The sequence below is a fragment of the Anabrus simplex genome, chromosome 1, assembly GCF_040414725.1.
Source record: "Anabrus simplex isolate iqAnaSimp1 chromosome 1, ASM4041472v1, whole genome shotgun sequence".
In the NCBI taxonomy this organism is placed as follows: domain Eukaryota; kingdom Metazoa; phylum Arthropoda; class Insecta; order Orthoptera; family Tettigoniidae; genus Anabrus; species Anabrus simplex.
Window position 1 is genome coordinate 239,590,978 of NC_090265.1, and position 23,506 is coordinate 239,614,483.

At 38.0% G+C, this 23,506-nt stretch overlaps 1 protein-coding gene across 1 annotated transcript in view; it reads left to right on the plus strand.

The window, feature by feature from the left end:
- The window catches only part of LOC136864449 (organic cation transporter protein), a 184,854-nt gene that overhangs the window by 129,739 nt on the left and 31,609 nt on the right, over window positions 1–23,506 (plus strand). The window contains exons 8-9 of the mRNA XM_068225989.1: window positions 1,826–1,920; window positions 15,631–15,845. Of these exons, the coding sequence (XP_068082090.1) occupies window positions 1,826–1,920; window positions 15,631–15,845 (310 nt within the window). The remainder of the gene's footprint in view (window positions 1–1,825; window positions 1,921–15,630; window positions 15,846–23,506) is intronic.

Sequence of the window (23,506 nt, forward strand, 5' to 3'; positions counted from 1 at the left end):
ATGTTAAATTTACCATTTACATTTTCTAATTTACAGGCATCATACCATGATTCCTTGTCTTAAAAGGTAGTTAAAATATGTAATATTTATTTCATTGAATGGTCTGTGCTATATTTTTGTTTAAATTTAATTCCTGATTGATTCAGTTACATCAGTGCTCAATGTCTGTGCACGTTGGTTACTAAAACTCAGACTATAAACCTCTATTGTATGATAATATTTATAAAAATTTGATCAGGGGATTGATTTACTAACATTTGTTACTTTCATAGGGTTTTTACCTTGGGATTAATCCCATTTTAGGGGTAATTCTGCCCGAAGGCAGGTCCGAACCTCCGCAGAGGTGTTCCTGAGCCGGAGTTTACGTGCGGTAGGGTGGCCAGTTCCTTTCCGCTCCTCCATTCCCTTACCCCCACCAACAGCGCGTGGCAACTCCTGACCACGCCCAATGTTGCTTAACTTCGGAAATCTCACGGGATCCGGTGTTTCAACACGGCTACGGCCGTTGGCATTAATTCCATATGAAATTAAAAATTGTTCTTAAATTCTCTCCTTTTTCCATATTTTAAAAAGTCAACACTTACATCACCAAAAATAATACCATACCTCATTTTAATTAAATTACTTAATAATAACTCTAGTCCGCCTCTGTGGTGTAGTGGTTAGTGTGATTAGCTGCCACCCCCGGAGGCCCGGGTTCGATTCCCGCCTCTGCCACGAAATTTGAAAAGTGGCATGAGGGCTGGAACGGGGTCCACTCAGCCTCGGGAGGTCAACTGAGTAGAGGAGGGTTCGATTCCCACCTCAGCCATCCTGGAAGTGGTTTTCCGTGGTTTCCCACTTATCCGCCAGGCAAATGCCGGGATGGTACCTAACATAAGGCCACGGCCGCTTCCTTCCCTCTTCCTTGCCTATCCCTTCCAATCTTCCCATCCCTCCACAAGGCCCCTGTTCAGCATAGCAGGTGAGGCCGCCTGGGCGAGGTACTGGTCATTCCCCCCAGTTGTATCCCCGACCAAGTGTCTGAAGCTCCAGGACACTGCCTTTGAGGCGGTAGAGGTGGGATCCCTCGCTGTGTCCGAGGGAAAAGCCGACCCTGGAGGGTAAACAGATGATGATGATGATGAATAATAACTCTAAATTTCTATGAATAAATTAAATTTTCCTAATGGTGAACGGTACACACAAAGCATTATGAGCTTCAATTTCGCGATATTTACTGAGGTAGAAACAAAATACTGTTCATTAACAAGATAATTGTAAGCTGTAAAAGCTCCATGATCAATATCATTTGTAATATAGAAGCAGGTGCCCTCATGTTTACTATCTGATTTGCAGTAATTTATCAACTTAGGTTGTTCCACTCTGAGTTAGTGTTCTGATAGTACGGTACTGTGACATCTTTAAATTCACAATTAAGCAATAAATTCCGTTCAACATAGTATATTTATATGATATATTGGAATGTAAGTTATACACACATGCACACAAATGATGTATAACTGTAGTCATCACAGTGGAACATGAGCAATCCGTAAGTAGTGCAGTTACAGTGATCACGGGTGCATCTGGTCTTAACAATGTGATCTTGCAGATGTATTGACTATTAGACCGAAGAATCCAAATTTAGACTCCTTTACTTGAGAATCATCATCATCAACATCATTATCATCATCATCATCACTCTTGACAATAATTTCCACATTCAATACAACAAATAGTAGTACACTGAGAGGGTCATAATGTTTTAGTCCAGCGATGTATAAGGGACACATTAATGAATACTCTAACTCATACGATTTTGTGCTATTGTTCTACTTTGCAGGCTGACGATGACGAAGAAACCCTACTTGGAGCACTGAGGGAAGTTTTCCGGTCACGAATACTTCTGTTGAGACTTGTGAATTGCTGTTTCTGCTGGTATAGTATTATATTTTTATAATAGCATATTTTCTAGTTTAAAGCGTTATATTGGTTTCTTGTCGTTTATTTAGTTGTTTAATATTACATCCGACTCCTTGACTGAAATATTAGCGTACAGGCCTTCGGTTGAGAAGGCCTCTTGATCTACTCAACTCACGTGATTACCATATGAGGAGCTACATAGCGTTGACGAAGTGACTTCAGTCTAGAAAGCCAAGTATAACGGCTGGAGGATTCGTCGTGATGACCACGCATCACCTCGGGTTGACCAGTGATCACTTATGGGATGAAATTGACTCATGGGGGATCACTATAAGTGCCTGAGTGTAAATACAGTATAACGCAAGATCTTCATTGGAGTAATCACATTAATGGGATTATAAATAAACTAAATAAAATACTCTTCATATGGTTGTGAGGGTATTTAGGAGTTGTAATAAGGATGTAAAGGACAGGGCATATAAATCTCTGGTAAGACCTCAATTAGAGTACGTTCCCAGCGTATGGGATCCTCACCACCCCAGTGTTTTGAAGCGTTCCATCCTTTAAGGTTCAGTTCATCTCTATCAAATTACTTAAGGGGTGCCTATAGTTTTGTACTTCCAAAACCGGAAATATACATTTGTTGGGTATTTTCTACAAGAAATTTTCACCTAAGTGACTGAAAAGAATAACTACGAGCTTGCATTTGGGCAATGGTGGATTCGAGGACCACTGTAGGTAGCCCTGAAGATAGTTTTCCATGGTTTCTCATTTTCACATTAGGTGATTGCAGAGGTATGGTTACTACATACCCATCCACAGTCCTTTTTACGTCACGTTTTCCATGCGCTATCGGTGAACTGCTAGTCTCAAAGCAAACAGGTAGCGAAATAAGAAAAAACATTTTTAAACTTTCGAATTCCTTAAGTACGGGAAACCTTGTAACATTGAGCCAAAGAAGTGATAAAAATCCGTACCTGAAAGTACAGCATCGGCATTCGGGTTTGACGCTATTTAGACTGCTGGGGTATCATTTACAACGTTTCCTCTATATACGAAAAATGTCAGAGAAACCGAAACTCCATTGAGTGACTTTTAATTAATTTTATCAGATGAACTCCAAATAGTCTACAGGAAAGAACTTTACATGCCGACTTCGTGCGGTATGGGTATCGAGTGGACAATATTTCTCCCTTAAAAATATGACTACCTGTATGAAGTTCGAACCCACGATCTTGCAGTGCGAAATAAGTTACTTTACCTTAGATCCACAGAAGGAGCTACTTTGTATATAAACATATGTTTAACATAGATATGCACGAGAAAATTTGTAAAGAAACTTGGGTGAGGAACGTTGGATGCTTGAAAGCAAAGAGCACGTTTATAACGTTATGTGGAATATCTGTACGAACAATCCAGCTTAGGGGGAGTTGAATAGTCGACTAGAAAAGTCCTGCTTAAACATGACATATTATTTACGAGTAAAAGGTACATTTTGTCCAAATTTTTATGTTGTGTCCATTCGCATGCCTCGACTAACATTCGCCGGAGTCTACATGACGTCGTGAAGGTTTTGATACGGACGTAGGGCACAGCTATGTATTCGTTATGGATTCTCTCTCAAATCATTCTTGGCCGATTTTTGTAGATATGTAAGGCATTGAACGCAAAGTACTCTAATAAGTAATCATTATTTGAAAAATGTCCAAGAATCATTTATTCATGGAAACTATTTAATGAAATCCGAAAGGAAATATCTATTTGAGAAACATATGAATAATAATAATCTATCTTAACGATTCACTATTCGGAATTGTATGCGACATGGAATCAATCATTTAGTAAAGTCAAAGCTCCATTAAAAGTAATTACCTTATCATATTATGGTATATTGAAAGTTGAAATTTTGTTTGGAAAACTTATTCAAGTCACAATAAAGAAATATCTCCCTAATAAACTGATATTCCGAAGATATTAAATAATCGTCAATTGGTGTCATATTCAACTTCTAGTAATAAATAATATAGTGAGTTAATTAAGTCAAAAATGTCTTTAAACGTTAATGATCTTCAGGTCAATATAATTTTAAAGAAAAATATTTAAAATTACGTAGGTATCTTGCAGTTATATATGCGTACATATTTTATAAAACATTTCGTATTTTCCTTACAATGGAATTAATTAGTCATTTCCTGCTCGCAAAAATTAATTTTCCAAAATGTTGTGAAATTTCATCCACAAATTCTAGTAATAATATATTAAGTTAAATCAAATGGTATCATCAAGTCTCAAAGGACATATTATGCTGATAATGAAGTCAAAAATTGCTTCATAACCTAAATATAGCTAAGATAATTAAGTTCGTAAGAGCCTCCGTGGCTCAGACGGTAGAGAGTCGGCCTCTCACCGCTGGATAGCGTGGTTCAAATCCCGGTCGTTCCATGTGAGATTTGTGCTGGACAAAGCGGAGGCGGGACATGTTTTTCTGAGGGTACTCCGGTTTTCCCTGCCATCTTCCATTCCAGCAACACTATCCAATCTCATTTCATAGCATCTATCAGTCATTAATAAATCACTTTGGAAGTGGCGACCCCATCGTAGTAATAGCCCATATCTGCTTCATTCATTCCATCCCTGACCTAGTCAATGACTAAAATAGGTTGTAGGTTTTCATTTTCATTTTAAATTAAGTTCGTGGAAACAAATCCTACATAAAAATATTAATTTCTAATAAACATTGATATTTAGACATTTCATCATGATCCGTATTACAATAATTAAAATTATTAGGGGTCAACCTATTCAATACAATAACATTTATTAGTGTGAATTTGCTTAAAAAGAAGACATATATCTCATCTACAATATTGAAATACTTTAAACATATCTAAATACTGCCTTCAAATCTACCATTTGATATGCAATTAATTTCGATGACCCTAATTGCGAATGAACATCCCCATACTATCTTTCAAATATGTCTGTAATTCACTATGATAACTCAAATGTTGTCTTGTGTCTTTATTCCTAACACAAATGTATTGCGATGACCCAAAATTAAACATATGAACTTTATAAGGGATATATTCGGATATATGTTGTCTGATTATGTATAAAGACCGAATCATTTCCTTACTGAACACCTGCCAAAACATGGATAAAGTTCACGAAGCAAATATGTCAAACATATTAGTGACCTGAATGATTAGGACTATACCGACATGGAACCTTCTCGTAAGTCAACATAATAACATGTCCATAATATATCACCTAGAAGAAAAATCGTCGTCACCAAAATTATATATCTTCACCACTATTCATCTCTTATCTCATTAATTTAATCGTCGTTCAAAATCTATAAAGGTTTACTTACATCTCATGCTAACATGTATATTCAATTCGATGACCCTGTATATAAAAACAACAACTTATATTACTCTTACTACCGTAGGCACATTTCATTCACTGATATTTTTCAAAGATCGCAATACATGCATTCCTACTGAAATAAACCAAGTTATCATACCTTAATTGGCATATCATGTTGAACGGTGATGTATAGTGTTATAAATACTTCTCCGCTTGTAATCTTTGAATTTGTTATCTCTATGGACTGTTGATTCGAAGCTCTTAGGAGTAAGTAACCATCATGGTGTAATGTGCTAATAATATGGTTGTTGTTCCTGTTGGTGGATTTCAACATAGTTCGCACGTGAGAACAGAAAATACGTTTTAATATAAATATGGAGTCAGACGAAGATTTTCTAACATCTGATGCCCCTGGTGATACCTGACGTGATCGGAGACGTATATAAATTACTGCGAGCATTCCTGTGCAAGACGGAAGAGGAATTTATATTGTGAGCAATCGTGAATAATTATTCCTATCTAAGAAGAGAAGGAATTAACATGCAACGGCTAAAGAAAGTTAGGACACATATTACACAATATATAACAAAGAAAGGTAAAACTTTTCATAACCTTCCCCAGCATAAATAACCAAGATCGTCTCCAATCCTCAGACCGTAAAATAAAAAAAAACATGGCGGCCGAAGTAGCCGGATTGCTGGTATTGGCTAAGACGAAAATATCACGTATATATTATATAAACAGCGGTAATTTAACATGATAAATGTAACATCATAGGGAAAATCACTTGTACACGTATGTAAACTCTTCGCCAAGAACGCACTACATATAATCAACTAGAATCACTAGAAAAGAGTCCAACAAGCCGATTATTTACAAATTTCATTCGTCAAATAATGTTTTCTCGTAGATTTCACTTCGCTAGATAGATGAAATTACATGATAAAACTGTTAAAATGATATTTCTAACATCATTTTGAATGTTTCAAAATAAATTAAGGCGCAAATTTCCTCGATTTATTCCCTCTCATGAGAACTATGAAACATAATAATATGTTGCCTTAGTTTTGAAGTGGTGGACAATTTCTTAAATTTAGCACCCGATGAATAGGAAGTACACTCGAAATAATGATAATATTATTGGCATTACGTCCCACTAACTACACTTTTTACGGTTTTCGGAGACGTCGAAGTGCCGGAATTTAGTCCGTCAGTAGTTCTTTTACGTGCCAGTAAATCTACCGACACGAGGCTGACGTATTTGAGCACCTTCAAATACCACCGGACTGAGCCAGAATCGAATCTGCCAACTTGGGGTCAGAAGGCCAGCGCCTTAACCGTCTGAGTCACTCAGCCCAAGTACACCAGGAATGATTATGTTAACCCAATGAACGGCCCTGGTATTGTTGACATATGGCATAACAGCACTTCACACAATGATAGTAACCTTAGTAATGAAACGTTCAGACACTAAAGATATAATAGGTTTTTACCCATTAAAGAACATGAGTGCAAAAACTCTTTTGACTAAACATTGATATTTAACCACATGGACGAGCTTCAGTTCGACGCAGTCTGTTTGATAACAGATAACCACAGCATGAATCGGAAGGTGTTGGTAGTGTAAAGCCCTACGTTACAAACCCAGCTAATCCCTCTAAGTCACTATTTCTTCTGTGCACCGAGCTCGATAGCTACAGTCGCTTAAGTGCGGCCAGTATCCAGTAATCGGGAGATAGTGGGTTCGAGCCCCACTGTCGGCAGCCCTGAAGATGGTTTTCCGTGGTTTCCCATTTTCACACCAGGCAAATGCCGGGGTTGTACCTTAATTAAGGCCACGGCCGCTTCCTTCCAATTCCTAGGCCGTTCCCATCCCATCGTCGCCATAAGACCTATCTGTGTCGGTGCGACGTAAAGCACATACCAAAAAAAAAAAAAAAAATCTTCTGTGTAACAGTATACAGATTGCTCCGTCACACTTATACGTTTTGTTATACTCCAAGATCCAGCCGAACATTTCCGCAGGCAAAGAACAGATTATTGTAAAATACACTTGCATCTAAATCACTCGACACTTTGAAGTACATACACACTGAAGGAATATCACAATATCAATTATATTGTATTATACCGAAATTAATATTTTTTGAGGAACACGAATAGTTTGGAAACAGAGAATTGGCTTTCCTAACCTCAGACGTATTCTCAAAATGTATGCACGCTACAGTTTTGTCATGGACTTCAAAATGATCACGATGTAACTTCCTAATCCATTTTTCTGTTAATGTTCTATTCCGTAGGAAACTTAAGAATAGTTGTATGAGAGGTATTCCCATAGTTAGACTAAAACCTGGTCCACATCGTGCACTCATGTTCTTTAATGGGTAAAAACACTATCGAAACCAGCATATTCTCACATACTGCGTATAATTACAGATCCTGTGTGTCCACTGACCCATATAAATACACTCGCACACTTATATTCTACAAAGAAACTAACATTTATGGTCAACTTTCATAAAATTACACCGACTACATACGATAATAACAAACCAAAACAAACCCACATTTCCAACAATTCCGACTACTCGATTCGCCATCTTTGAAGATCGAGAGTAGCTATTCGTCCGCACTTAATTTTATTAAATTTAGGAAAGTTGAAATATTGTAAAAAGTTAAATGATATTGGTACCAACTTAGTTTGTTAATTTAGTAATTTTTAAAAAAACTACTATGTTTCCTATGGTTGTAGTATCCTTTTATTTTCCAGAAATATTCTTATATTTATAAAAATTCTTTTTTGGTGTAATCTATTTCTAAAGTTAATTATAAGTTTAAAGTACACCGGTTCTTTCCTTTTGTAGTTAGACTCCATATTGTCCCCGGGATCCTATCCTTTTTTATTTTGGGTGGGTTTTCAGCTAGCTTTCCTAAATTTCTGCTTTTGTTCTGGGTAAGTTTATTTCTTAATGTGTTACTGCTTTGAATATTTTGCTTTTTCACTCTTCCATCTTCTGCGTTCTAGTAACTCCTATGATGTTCGTTGCGTGTAAGGTCATTGCTAATTATCTTGGGCTTACGTTGCAACAGATTTGTGGAATCTTGAAGGAATTGGTACTCAGTATCCCATAGAAATCAAGTCGGCTGAAGAACAAGATCGTGAATCACCGCAATATCTACTTAATACTTTAAACCACAAAGAAGATGGGCGTTATATTGTCGGTCTTCCTTGGAAGGAGGGTCATCGGGAAATCCAGTCCAATAACGAAATAGCAGAAAAAGGACTTCAGTCAACTACGCAGAAGTTGCAAAAGACAGATATCCTCTCACAATATGGCAAAATACTTGAAGAGTGGACAGCGGAAGGTTTTATTGAAGAAGTGTTACAGGAAGGGGTTGAGAAACCTTGTCATTATCTTACACACCGACCTGTAATCAAACCTGAAAATCTGACTACTCCAATTCGACCAGGTTTTGATGCTTCATGTGAAACAAACGAACGGCTTTCACTAAAAGATTGCTTAATAAAATGTCCTAATTACGTTCAAATTATCCCTGAAATTCCTTTAATGTTTCGAGAGTAAGAGCGGGATTTTATAGCAGATATAAGAAAAGCATTCCAAATGATTGAGGTACGGGCTGATGATCCTGACTATCTCCGATTTTTATGGTAGGACCATTTCAGAACAATGAAACTGAAGAATTATAGACATTTAAGAGTTATTTTTGGAGAAACGTGTAGTCCGTTTGTATTGGATGCTGTATTTGTTCATCATCTTTCGTCTGTTAATTATAAAGGTGAACTGATAGCATGGAAACTGATGAAATATACGTACGTAGATAACTGTGTACCGTTATACTGCGTTTCGTTCTGGAAGTACAAGGATTCTAGCTAGAGCCAAAATGGGGCTGTGAAACTGGGTATCCACAATAAGGTATTGTGAACTTTCGTAGGTCGAGGGCAACAATGAAGATATTAATAACAATAGATATGTCACAAAGGTTTTGGATATGAAGTGGAAAAAGAGGCTCGAGACACTGGGGGTTTATATTGTTGCTAACTTTACATTCTCCCAAGAAAAACTTACCAAGATAATTCTACTCTAAACGTCATTGAGTTTCTTGCCCCTGCGCTTCTTCCGTTCAAATTATTGCTATAGCTGTCATGGAAAATATAAGTTTCAGTGAAATTAAGTGAAAACGTATTTTAATCAAATTTGGACTGCCTTCTATCTAATGTAATGTCGAAGGAGTTCAACCAGCTTTACAGTGAAACTGGCCACTTAGAAGAAATAGACATTGAAACAGTGGTAACTGGTCGAAAAATAGACAGACAGTCTTGGCCATTGCATAATTTTGTTGATGCTAGTCAACACGCCTACAGAGCAGTGGTGTATCTCAGAACCGAAGATGAGAAGGGGGTATCATTTCAGTTAGTACTAGCTAAAGCTCGAATAGCACCTCTTAAAAGTGTCACTATTCCTCGAATAGAATTGTTAGGTCGCCTTATAAGAACTCGTATTGCTCCATCAGTCCGATCGTCCCTATTTTTAAAATTTGAAATTATGGAAGGTTACTTTTAGAGTGATTCCATGACTGTGCTTTAAAGGTTTAGAAGAAATGAACCATGACGTACATTTTTAGGCAATCGAGTCAAGAAAATAAGACAACTGACTGATCTATAACACTGGAGGCACGTGCCGGGAGTTTATAATCCTGCAGACTTATTATCAGGAGGGTGCTACCCAACAGAATTGGTGAATTCCAACTGGTGTGAGGGACCCCCTCTGGCTGAGAGCTCCTGAAGGGGAGTGACCTGTTTATCACGCCGATGAAGGCAAATATGATGAGGATATCATTGTTTCAGAAAGAAAGGAAAACACAAACGAGCCTGTAACAATGATGACATTGATCTAAAAATAGATTTCACCTATTCTCAAAGAGTAAGATTAATGGGATGGCTATTAAGGTTCTAAAACAACGCTCGATGTAATAGACAGAGAAAAATGGTCAATACATTTTCCAGAATTAAGAAAAGCAGAATTTGTTACTATAAAGTGTGTACAACTGGAATTATTTCCTCAAAAAGGTGACGTAATCATCGGACTGAAAGTAATTCGAGATAGAAAATAACTGGTCCGTATGAAGAAAAAGATCACAATGAGAAATGACCTGTTAAATTTCCAATTCTCCTTGTTATTACCTAGTAATCATGATGTAGTTCATGCCTTAACCAAAGAAAAACATAAAGTTCACTCTCCCGCTGGCATTCAATTTCTCCATATACAGATGAGGAAAAGGTTGTGGACCATTCAAAGTAGAGGAGCCATTAGAAATGTGATTTCTAAGTGCATACAGTGCAAGCGGTACAGAGGTAAGCAAGCAGAATCAGAGAGTACTCCACTACCACAAGATCGTATGAAGGATTCTGCAGTATTCGAAGTTACTGGAATTGATCTAGGTGGACCATTGATTTCTAAGGAATAATTCGAAGGTGTGGATTGCATTGTATACGTGCGCAATTTAGAGAGCTGTACACTTAAAACTCGTGTCTTTACTCAGCACTGCAACATTCCTTCCGTCATTAAGGAGATTCATTGCAAGAAGAGGGCATTCATCCATTGCATATTGTGACAACGGAACTAATTTTGTTGGAGCGGTAAATATGCTAAAAGAAATGTCTGTCCAGAAAATCTTAAATGAATCTCAGCTCTACAAGAAACTGAGTGGAAACTCAATCCTCCCACAGCTTGTTGGTGGGGAGGTTGATGGGAGCGCCTGGTTCGTTCCGTCAAGGAGCTGCTGAAGAGGATGCTCGGGATGTCTGTTCTGACTTACTAAGAACTGTCAATTTCACTGTGTGATGTGGAGTCGATAATTAATGGCCGACCACTAACATACGTATCAGAGGATCCAGAGGACTTAACTCCATTAACTCTAAGTATGTTTCTACATGAGATCAATGCTACCTATGTACCAGATCTAGATAATTTAGAGGGAGAAAAGCTCCGTTCCCGCTTACGTTTCGGACAGTACTTAATTCAAGAACTGAAACAGCGCTTCAGGAAGGAATATCTCTGACAGTTGGTCCAACGTCCCAAAGGAAAGAGGCCAACATCTCTGAAGAAAGGTGACATGGTATTACTCGGTTCTGAGAAACTGAACAAGGCTGAATGGCTTTTGGCGAGGATTTTAACGGTCTTCCCTGGTCGCGATGGTGCAGCCTATGTGGCTATAGTGATAACGAAAGACGAAGTTCTGATTCGCCCAATTGAAAGATTTTAACCCCTGGAGGTAGTCAGTGATCAAACAAATTTGAAAAGAAAATTGAACTTAGGGACAACATCAGGACAGAGTTCGTATGTGAGAAAAATTGGTCGTATTGTGATACCTAACAGCAAGTACTGTGACTGAAGTGGGGTATGTTGGAGGGCGCTATAGAAGGGTACATTTTTTAAATTTCTCCCACAGTTCGAAGGTAGGAAGATGTTACAAATACTTCTTCGCTTGTACTCTTTGAATTTGTTCTCTCTATGGACTGTCGATTCAGAGTTCTTGGGAGTAAGTAACTATCATGGAGTTTTATTAGCGCATGATGCATGCAAGAGTAAGATGAAAAGAATATGTACAGTACAATATATATGCAATTTACAGCATTATGACAAAAAGTAATATAACTTAAAATACGGATTGTTAGATATTTAATCCCTCCAATTGTTTCTGGATTGGCTGCATGAAGATACTCCACGGACCCAGGATACATATGTAGAGGGTACTCCTTCACGATATGCTTGATGGTTTGCGCTACATTTCCACAGTCACAACAAGGCGTGTCCATCCAGCCGCACTGATTAAGGTTGCAAAGGTTCGGGCAACGCCATATTGAATTCTGTTGAGTCGTGTCCAGATGGCCCAAGGGAGATGAAATCCAGGTAGTTTTATAGTAGGGTCATGAATTTCAATCAGACCACGAGGTGGAGATTTAGACCACTCATCCTTCCACATATTTTGGGGGTCTGATCGAGTTGTGGTAAATTTTATAGCCGTCTTGTAGGCTGGTTTTCGTGATTTCATCCTGGATGTAGTGATTTGGTTGACGTCTTGGTGGATTGGGAGAACGTCATTCTTCATTATTCTACGCCACAGACGGACAAGAGATTGCTGTCTCCTGGTGTCAGGGGGAACAATATTACCCCGTACAGGTAGCCACTGAGATCCAGTGCAGTGAAGAGTGCCAGATATTATCCTCATTGTCTAATGGAGTTGGATATCAATCAGTTGGCAATGGGAGCCGTTCAACCATATTCCTACACAGTATTCAGCTAGAGAGTATACGATAGACAAATCAGTACTCCTGAGAGTGTTGGCATCAGCTCCCCATGATGTTCCGACTAACCTACTGAGTAGGTTATTACGGCTTTTTAGTTTTGCAGCCTTGTTTCAATATGATGGCTGTAAGTCAGTGCTCCGTCCAATATCACTCCTAAGTACTTAGGACAGCTGTTGTGTTTCAAACACTGGTTCCCGATCATCACTCTAGGTTGGTATTTTGCCTGCAAGTTGCTAAGGTGAAATGTGGTTATGTCAGATTTGGAAGGACTTGGTCGAAGTCGCCACTTTCTGAAATAAACATCCAGATTCTGACGGTCTTCATTCAAAATATTCTTAAAATCCGCGACCTACGTATCCCCATGGCCCTGGTAGGGTTCCCACGCCTGCTTCACATCCTTCCTTATAGTCCTTACGTTGCCCAACCTGAAGTCTATTTGTTTAATTTTTTGATGCAGTCTATCTAGTGTTTTGGTTTGTCTTAAAGGTGTGAAAATTCCGTGTAATTTATTTTTTATTTTTGTTATTATTATTATTTACCTTGTGTTGTGTAACTGGAACCTGGTTACATATTGGTAGCAGAGCGTGGTTGCGGACGAAAGAAAAGTGAACGGTGATCATCGTAACTAACCTGTAAGCTTTATATCGTCTGCATAGATGAACTTACGGGATACCGTTTCTGGCATATCATGGATAAAACTGATCCCTTTGGTAGACCATTATTGAGTAAATGAGACCTGCTTCTGGCATTTTCACTGTGAACTTGGAATAGCATATTACACAACATACTGTTGATGAGAGTGGCTGTTTTAAGTGAAGGAATTGTCTTCAAGAGTTTGAGAAGAAGTCGTTCCCTCCAGGCGGTATCATACGCCGCTGAGAGGTCCAGAAAGGCAGATACACTCTTAAGTTTCATCTCAAAGCCAATTTCTAAAAACGTAGATAAGGCAAGGACATGATCAGAGCAATCACGTTTTGGGGGGAATCCAGCTTGTTCGACGGGGATCACATGCTCAATTGCAGGATCAATTCTATTCAGTAAGAGCCTTTCAAGTAATTTACAAGTCACGCAGCGTAAGGCAATTGGCTTGTAACTTTGAGGCCGCCGAGGGTCTTTTCCTGGCTTCAGTACTGCAATGATGTTGGTCTTCTTGAAAAATGATGGTAAACGTCCTGATTGCGAAGTGGTACTGAAAAAGTTTGCGAGCCATCGTTTCGTAGCTGGACCACATTTCTTGAGAATGTGCTAATAATTAGGTGGTTGTTCTCGTTTATTTTATAAAATTGTTGAGGGTGAGTTTCAATATAGTTCGCACGAGAGAAAATAAAGTATGTTCTAATATAAATATGGTGTCAAAGATTTTGTAACATATAGCATATTATAATCTCATTAGAAATATCCCTTTATCAATATCCGATGTGTAAATCGTCCTAATAGTGTATTTCATCGTGTATGTAATGTAATTTAGGGACGAATTTGGTAATGAATATATAACGTTAGAAAGTCTGTCAAAGTCGCTATAATGCAACATTCTTCTCAACACGTCATTATAACGTAACCTATACATTTGTTTTGAAGTATTCATGAATATTAGCTCAATTTTATACTAAGGCGTTCTTTAACTTCGGAATGGTAAATTACTGCCTGAAATAATTACATATCAAATCTACTAGCATAGTTTACAAAACATTTGAAAAATACGAAGTGAAAGTTAACTGTAGCTGATTCAATCTCTCATCAGACGACGTCCCGATCCATTAGGCATTTGAGTGCTTCATAGGACACATCATCCTGGGAGTTCTGACAATGATTTTGTATATTTTATTCAATCTGAAAACTAAAATATAACTATTTAAGCACATCTTGGACACTTGATAATGACGTTCAGTTACTCCAATACATTCGTCTGATATGGTGCATTTTATCTTGAATGTTATTAAATTGTCTGTGAATATATTTTACACAATATAAATATTAATTCTGAATATATCTCCTTCATTTCCGTACAATTCTGACGTATAATACGGCCAGTTAACTTTATTCTGTTAACAACTTCGGTAACTTGCTTCTGACCTTTTTCAACATACGATCAAGATTAGCATATCTAGTGTATGTTATTTTAAATTGTATTATTAATAACAATATGCTAATTTCGAATGTTTTACTATTAAATTGCTGCCATTTGCTGTAAGGGCAAATACGAATTTATTCTGCGATTCCTGATATGATTATTCCGTTCTCGCATCATTTTGCCGTAAGTATCCGTTTCTTTGATGTATGTTATATGTACTCGACACAACATAAGAGCTGACATTTAGTTGAAAGTGCACACAAAAAGCCACAGTTCTAGCCATTCAGGTAAGCAACTCATTGTTGACAACATCCTGGGGATATGAACTACGAATTTAAGGTAAATAAAATATAATAAATATAAAAATACATCCTTTATGTATTACTAAATATTACAATCCTTTTCTTAATCATCGTTATCCGGTCGATTAGATTAGTAGTTTGCTTTTTTTTTTCTATCACTACGAGCGCTAAAGTGAGTCAATGCATTGTTTCACTTAAGCACCACTACGAGTGCTAATGTGAGTAAATGCAAAGTTTCACTTAAGCCCTTATAACTACATTCGGTGTGGACATTTTTCAAAAATAAAAGAAAAACGCTTGACTGTATTGAACCAAGGAAAACATTACAGAAATAATTATGTAAATAAGTAAAATTGGCTAGGATAAAAAACCGAATAAAGGAACAAGCAATTTTAGGCAGTTTTTGCGAAACTGTATTTAGGCCGGAAGTGATCATCGAATGTTTGGTAGAGTTATCCAAAACTCACAATTTGAAACCTTTCCGGGACTTTAGCCATTCAACTTCCGGCACAGTTGATGAAGGAGCTTAATTTTAAGTTTTTCGTAGTATGGGGACCCTACTTCGCCTGCTAAGACATGTTTTCGACATTAAAGTATTTAAGTAAAATTACTCTTGTTAAATTATCTATTTACTTAATGGTTTTCCTTTCCAGGGCCACGAACGCTTTTGTTTATTATGGATTGGCGCTGAACTCAGTGTACCTGGGAGGCAACAAGTATGTGAACTACATCCTTGTTACTCTGATCGACCTGCCAGGCTTCCCACTCTCCTACGTTGCCATGGACACTATAGGACGAAAGAGGACGATCGCTGCTTCCCTGGTGGCAGCAGGCCTTGCATGTCTGGCATTCATCTGTGTGCCGCCTGGTAAGTGAAGTCAACTCTCTCAAAGGGCTCGTATCTGGAAAGATATAAACGAGCTGTGGTTGTTTGAATTTCTTTGTACCAGGCTCTCCTCTTTAAGCTCACATGTAACATGGATATAGCCTCATGCACTTTCTCCGATGTGCTAACAGCTTGTTGTTAAGACCACGGGAGAGAGAGGGGTGGTAACCGAGTGCCATTGCGATGGCTTGTCTCCAATGTTGCGGAGAGGACAGATTTCGGTCAATGCAAGTGGGAATATTGAAATGAAAATTCACGTCCTTTTAGTTCCAATTTCGGGGACAGATTTCGGTCAATGCAAGTGGGAATATTGAAATGAAAATTCACGTCCTTTTAGTTCCAATTTCGTCCTGTGTAGGGAGGGGGTGGGGGCGCAGAACACATCCTTGGTATCGCCTGCCCATCTTGAGAGACGGATAAAAGGCAGACCTTAAACGGCTCTGAAATGCGGAGTATAGGTTGCTGACCACGCTCAGTTTGGTAATGCTTCACGCTTTCATTTTTCCTATCCTACTTCCCTTCGTCAGCTCTTGCTCTCTTCCATTCTAAGGTTTGCGTTACCAAGGGAGTCTTTTTCACGGACTTTGTGTCCCCTTCTTTCTTTTACCGGCACTACTCTTCCTGGCCTCGAATTTTTATTTTAACCTGACAATGTTTGAGTCTGCAAGCGCAGAAAGTTGCCTCTACGAAGATCACAGGCTGGTCAAATGTATGTGATGTATCCCCAAACTTCTAAGTAACTGAAGGGCTCAGTTAAATGCCACAAAGGTAAATTTAGCGTTTTTCAGCGCTTATTTACGCGCGCTCAGTACAGTTTAGAACACCAAAGCGAATTAACGAGTCTACAGATTTAAACGAATCTGGTCTCAATTTGTTCGCAAATTGACAGAATAACAACATGTTAGTGAAACTGTAGAGAATATAAGTCCAGTTTCTGAATAAGTGATTATGAACATTGATCATGTTTTAACAAAATTGTTCGCTGTTTCTGTGTTAGTATTCATTCAACACCCGCCGATCAAATGAAGTGATCCTAGCGAGATATACGTATTGTGAAATAATGATTGCCTGGTGGTACTTCCCCTTAAACAATAATCGTAGTATTACTTATACTTAAAGGAAGTCTTGACTGAAATATTGCGGGTTTTGACCAGAAAATCCAATTTTTAATTTTAACCTTAAAAATCCCCAATTCTTCCCCTTTCAAATACCGTTACCAGTTTTACCTTAACACCATTTGTAAAGCTCTAAATGCCGGATTTAAATGGCAGCGGTTCGACGTATGCAGAGCAAGGCCACGCTCCTTTCTCTCACTGTCAGACAAAATTAGCTTCGAAGTCCTTTCGGACTACCATTTCAATAATACCCCTGGAAAATATTTAACTTACGCTGTGCATCTGAGGAGAAATGCATCTGAGGGAGTAATTTACAGTCCAAGGAATTTTTAAAGCAAGGATATTTCTTAAAACTTTCAATTGCTTTTATCTATCTTAAATATCTTCTTAACTCTTCACCATGCATAAAATGCTCCTTGCGACAGATTTCTCATCGGATTCACCTGAAATTTTCAGAGAATGTTTCAATATGTACAGGAATTAAAAATAGTTCTGCATTTTATTATCAATTGATATTATCTTCATATTTTACTCCCAAATTAGCACGAAATTAAGATTTTAGCCTATTGAATGAATAACGAACATTTGAAACATATCTCCAATAGTTTATACCTGGCTGTAAACCCAGGAGTTGTTCTTGAATATATGAGTATTTTTGACAATTCCGCTAAATTAAGCCAGCAAAAGGCTGTAAAAGGAGCATTTCCCAAGCAACATATAAAAATAATAATTAGTGGTCTGCAACAAATTAATTGGCCAACTCCAAGTTTTGCGTATGGCTATATCTTATTATTATTAAAAATCAAAAATTTGGTTTTGATAAGTGGTAAATTGTAGAAGTTCGAAATTTCAGCCATGACTCTCCATTAAAAATGGAGGTCCTGTGTCTATGATAACGGTATCAACAGTGCTGTAATATTACAAGCTTTCTTTTTTAAATGCTGTTTGTAGTATAGGATTCCTAATGAGATATTCAGAACTTATTCGGTTGGTTTTTGAAGGGGAATGTAGCGATGTAGAATGGTAGGGAGAGGCCACAACGTGAATATGAGAAAGATATTAGAGTGGTAGTAACATGAAATAATAATAATAATAATAATAATAATAATAATAATAATAATAATAATAATAATAATAATTTCGTGTGGCTATTTCTAGCCGAGTGCAGCCCTTGTAAGGCAGACCCTCCGATGAGGGTGGGCGGCATCTGCCTTGTGTAGGTAACTGCGTGTTATTGTGGTGGAGGATAGTGTTATGTGTGGTGTGTGAGTTGCAGAGATGTTGAGGACAGCACAAACACCCAGCCCCCGGACCACTAGAAATAACCAATGAAGGTTAAAATCCCCGACCTGGTCGGGAATCGAACCCGGGACCCTCTGAACCGAAGGCCAGTACGCTGACCATTCATCCAACGAGTCGGACTATAATAATAATAATAATAATAATAATAATAATAATAATAATAATAATAATAATAATACCGCTCTCTATACATTTTGCTAATTTCGATCTAGTGAAGTGCTGCGATCATATGCAACATTCAATATTTCTATTTATCCTAAGTATTATTATAAAAAACGATATCACTTCTTATTCAAACATTGCAGCAGGAATGGGACAAATGGTACTTCCCAATATCATGGTCCAGAGTATCCATTATACTGTATTAACACAATACAAGTTACAGGTCAGCTTTTGTGAGGAACAGTCGCTATACCTGCTGCGTCTTTTAGCCCCTAACACACATTAGTAAATACGTACGTGTAATTATAGTAGTCTATCCCGCTTTCATCAATATTACTGTTCCTTTCAACAGCTCGTCCCTCACACTGTTAACTATTCCAAGAAAGTGTCTGCAATGACCTATTTACATTCGCAGAATTAATACTTCAAAACCTTAATTTATGAAATGTGCTGTGACAGTTCTGTATTTACAGGTGTCCAAAGATCTGTAGTTAAACAGGCACACAAATATCACCCTAAATGTTGGGTATATCTCATTAAACGTCTACCCTGATTTTGTAGCTAGTAATTAATCCGATTCTGGCTAATAAAATTTTAGACATACTCTCCATCATTATATTATGGAGAAGACATAAAAAAGATATCGTCAGACTAACATCAAAACGTACCTGGAGTGGTCAACTATACAACGGAATTTTTTGTCCGGGACACGAACCAGGAGTCACAAACAACAAATCAAAGAACAAATTTGGAAGGACGAACTTCCTCAACAGATCACAGAAAAACAGTAGAATTAATTTACGCATCATTTCCCTGGTAGTGCAAAACAAACAAAACGATAATAAGCATGCGACTGTATTGCATCGCCCTGCACTCGAACCGACAGTTATCAGACTGGACTGGAATGGCATCTAGAAGAAAACTCCTATCTAAGCAGTTTAAGGGGTCGAAATCAATGTCTCTAAATCCGACATTACTGAACTGGCTAGTTAGCGTAATTGTGCTCCCTTTTAAACAATAAATAAATAAATCTGCATTATAAAATGAGATACGAAAATGTTTCTAGCGCAGTTTCTGGTCGATTCACAGCACGAAGGGTGCTCTCTACCCTCCTTCGAGTCGGTATAAATCAACTGGATCTGTCACCCAGGCACGCCTCTCAAGCTCGGCTACTAAGGACTCCCCTATATGAACAAATCTCTCTTGTAGAAAGTACATTCCTGCCATCACTAAATATTCATGTGGTGGACATTTCGAGTCCCAAAATTAATTTTGGGGATACTTTAACAAAACACCATAATATTCTAGGCTAAATCAATAGCATTCAATAATATCACATATCCTCTCCGCATGACATTATTTTATAGATCCTTAGTTCGTATTTCGGAGAATGCATCTTTACAATCAACAAAGGAAAAACCCTCATCTTCGAAACGTTGCCGCGAACTCGTAAAATGGATCAAATAAAATTCAAATCTTTATCCACGTATGGGAATATTACTTTCGCAAGGATTAACACACATTTAACAGACGCTATCTACTTGGGAATGGTGGGCATTCGATTCCAAGCGATGCATACTTTAGCAGATATTAGGAATAGTCACATATAACCACACGCTTGCACAACTACATTTATAAATTAGTACTTGTCTATTCGCAAACTTTATATCCCATAACCTGCGAAAGTGATGTTTTGAACATCACAGAATGTATATAAAATTATCAAACTGTGGAATTAATTGGAATGATGTATATATTTCATTTTAGGTAGGCCATTCTAAATTATTATGCTTATGTATAGGGTTTTGAGTCATCTATTTCACATTATCATCTCATTTCTTTGTATCACGGCAATAAAGGAAAATTAATTATTTAGGTCTTGAGTAAGGTATTACAACATCACCCGTATTAATAGCTTGCAGTAAATTTCCAGTAGCTCCATGTCAGGTGACCGGACACGCCGTGCTAATTTTACCCCTTTACCACAAAAAGAACATCATCGAGATTGCAAAATTACACCGTACTCTCCATAGTCTGATGAGACGCTCAGAACGTGTTAACTCCTACTTTTAAAACTTTGCTACATGTCGATTTCGAAGCGCACGAACTTTCAACCTATGTGAATAAACGTTATGAAACAAGACGATGGATATATAGCACTGGAAATAAGGAGGGATAGAACATCAGATCTTACTGGACAAGTGATATGGTAGATGAAGGGAGTTTTTGGAGCCTATATACCTCAACGAAAAGAGCTTGTTGAGGTCTTAGGTAGCTGAATAGCTTAACGTCTGAACATCGGAAGGTCTTAATATCTTAACATCTTAATACGAGAACATCGTAACATCTTAAAGTCTCAGCTACTGAACGTCTTAGCGTCTGATGGCCATAATGGTAGAGGAAGGAGGTCTTTCTCGTCGTTCTTATTATACGAGGGAAGAAAGGGCAGACAAAAAGACAAGAGAAGGTTCTCCGTTTAGTTTAAAAGTTCACTTCGCATCTGAGGAGAGCAATATTCAAAGTTACCCTCATTGAGAACTTTTTTTGCTATTGGCTTAACGTCGCATCGACACAGATATGTCTTATGGCGACGATGGAACAGGAAAGGGCTAGGACTTGGAAGGAAGCGGCCGTGGCCTTAATTAAGGTATAGCCCCAGCATTTGCCTGGTGTGAAAATGGGAAACTACGGAAAACCGTCTTCAGGGCTGCCGACAGTGGGGTTCGAACCTACTATCTCCCGAATACTGGATACTGGCCGCACTTAAGCGACTGCAGCTATCGGTCATTGAGAACTGGCCATTACAATGACGAGAGATAAAGTTAGTGAGAGGCAGGTTTTTGACTTGTCTGGAATAGGATATCATTTTGTTATATCTTTAGTTACGCTACATTTCTGCAATAGGGAAGAATAGATGTGTATTATCTCCATGAACGCAACCGAAGGTGGTTTTGATATTGTAATTAGAGCTTATTACCACATTATGTATTGAGTATTATAGGAAGTGTTAAAGTCAGGAAAGTCGTTGTACAATTAGAGGGCTATGTACGAATCGGAAATAGGACTAGAGGTGACACCGTCAGTAGGAAAAGAACATAAAGCAACAGCTCCTACATCATCGAACGTGTCCAGATACCAGAATCCACAAATGGCGAGTTAATGGCATAAATTACTGCAAGTCTCCGCGTAACAGTTCATTTTATTAAATTTGATTTCATTCAATTTTTCTTTTGTTTCCGTAAGTTCAGTTTTCGTTAATACGCCGTCACGTTTACCATCCTAATAAATCGTTATTTTAATTGGTACTTTAAAAAATTCTCATTAATGAACCTTAGTTTCCTTGGTAGTGTGTACTTAATGGTTAGTGTTCTGTAACCCCACCTCCGGGAGTATCTAGAGTCTCATTACTTATTACTATTAATTATCAACTATTGTATTCAAGCCATAAGTTTGAAGGTTGGTGCCCAAGGGATATTGTTTATGGAGAGGGAAATGAGAGAGTATTTATATTAAAATTAAAGTGACTCGGCAAGTCACATAACTACCATTACCTTCCTCACACCAAATAACTGATACCAAAACAGTGAGAGAAACAAATATATATGAAATCAAATTATTTTACTTTACCCCAAACAAATTATATATTATATATATATGTACATAAAATCTAATCTAACCCTATCCATGAGTCACACTGGTAGTAATACAGTATATCAAAATACAATCAATCGGCCTGGCTACGACCGCTGTTTTACCTTTAAACAATTTTATCTACATTTATTTATACAAAAACATAGCCTCGTCGTATTTACTACTACTAGATCACAATATCAAGGGGTATTTATTGTGGTGATACAGTTGCCATTGTCCGAGACCAGGAGAAGGCCCGCCGAATCTTTACTCCTCCATGATGATGGCTGAAAATCCCAGGTTCATAGTTCTGGCCTCGATCACAGTTATCACCTCCATTCTTCTACGTCGGCGTCCATTAGAAATCATTCTCATACACAAGCACTTCTTTAAGCCACTCCCTTCGTATTTACTCACCAGCACTGCACACAGAAAGGACCTCTAGATGAATATTTATCCGGCATAGTTCGAACGGTGCATTCAATTCTCATGCCTTTATTCACATCGGGATTAACATCTTAAATTCTCCCTTTCTCTCTCAGCTTGAGGAATATATTTAATACTGATTCCTAAATCACATGTTAACTTCTTAGTTTAACCACTAGCGATTACTATCGTTACTCGTTTTAAGGCTTGTCTTGGTCATATCTCACAACTATTATTTTGGGTAGTTCCAATACTAGCTATGCCGAGTACCACACGATTATGCCATAGTTTGTTCGTAACTCGCGCACATCGTATACTAGAAAAGAAGAAACAAAATGTCTTAAATTCACATGTTCAATCTACTTCGCGGTCACTCAGTTCCTTATATCGAACGGAACGATTATATAGTTTACTTAATCCCTGCATATATGAATTATTCTACTCCCGTATTAGACACGCATTACCGGCCTGTTGATTCTAAACTCCCTGCTGGCTGACTGACTGTTTTGGGACTCGCTTATCTTAAATAAGGGCACACTAAACTCTCCGAGAGGGATGTTAGTTTCTTACCCCGCAATTTCCGTATCTCAGGATTCAGGCGTCGTGTGATGTCGGTGCTGCGATCCCTGCGTAGCAGTCGACCTACCACGACCGATAATGACGAGGGGAATGCAATCCTTTCGTTAATTACGGTGATATGATTGATAGCATTGTGACGCCACTTTCGACACGCCCCTTTTGCTTCTGGTATCCTAGCTAGCGTCATGACGCGTAGCCTGTCGTCTATCACACATGACTTGTCGATCTTTTACGAAATATCCTGCCTTAAATCAAGTTATCAAGTTGGCACTCACTGCATTTATTTATTTATTTCGGCCAGTTTTAGTTGGTGGGTCGATTCAAATTTCGTCTTCCAGCTCTATTTTCTGAACTGGGTGACGCTTATCTTAACGTCATCTAGCCACAAAGTGCTCGAGACTCGGCGCCATGTTGCGCAAACGGAAGCAT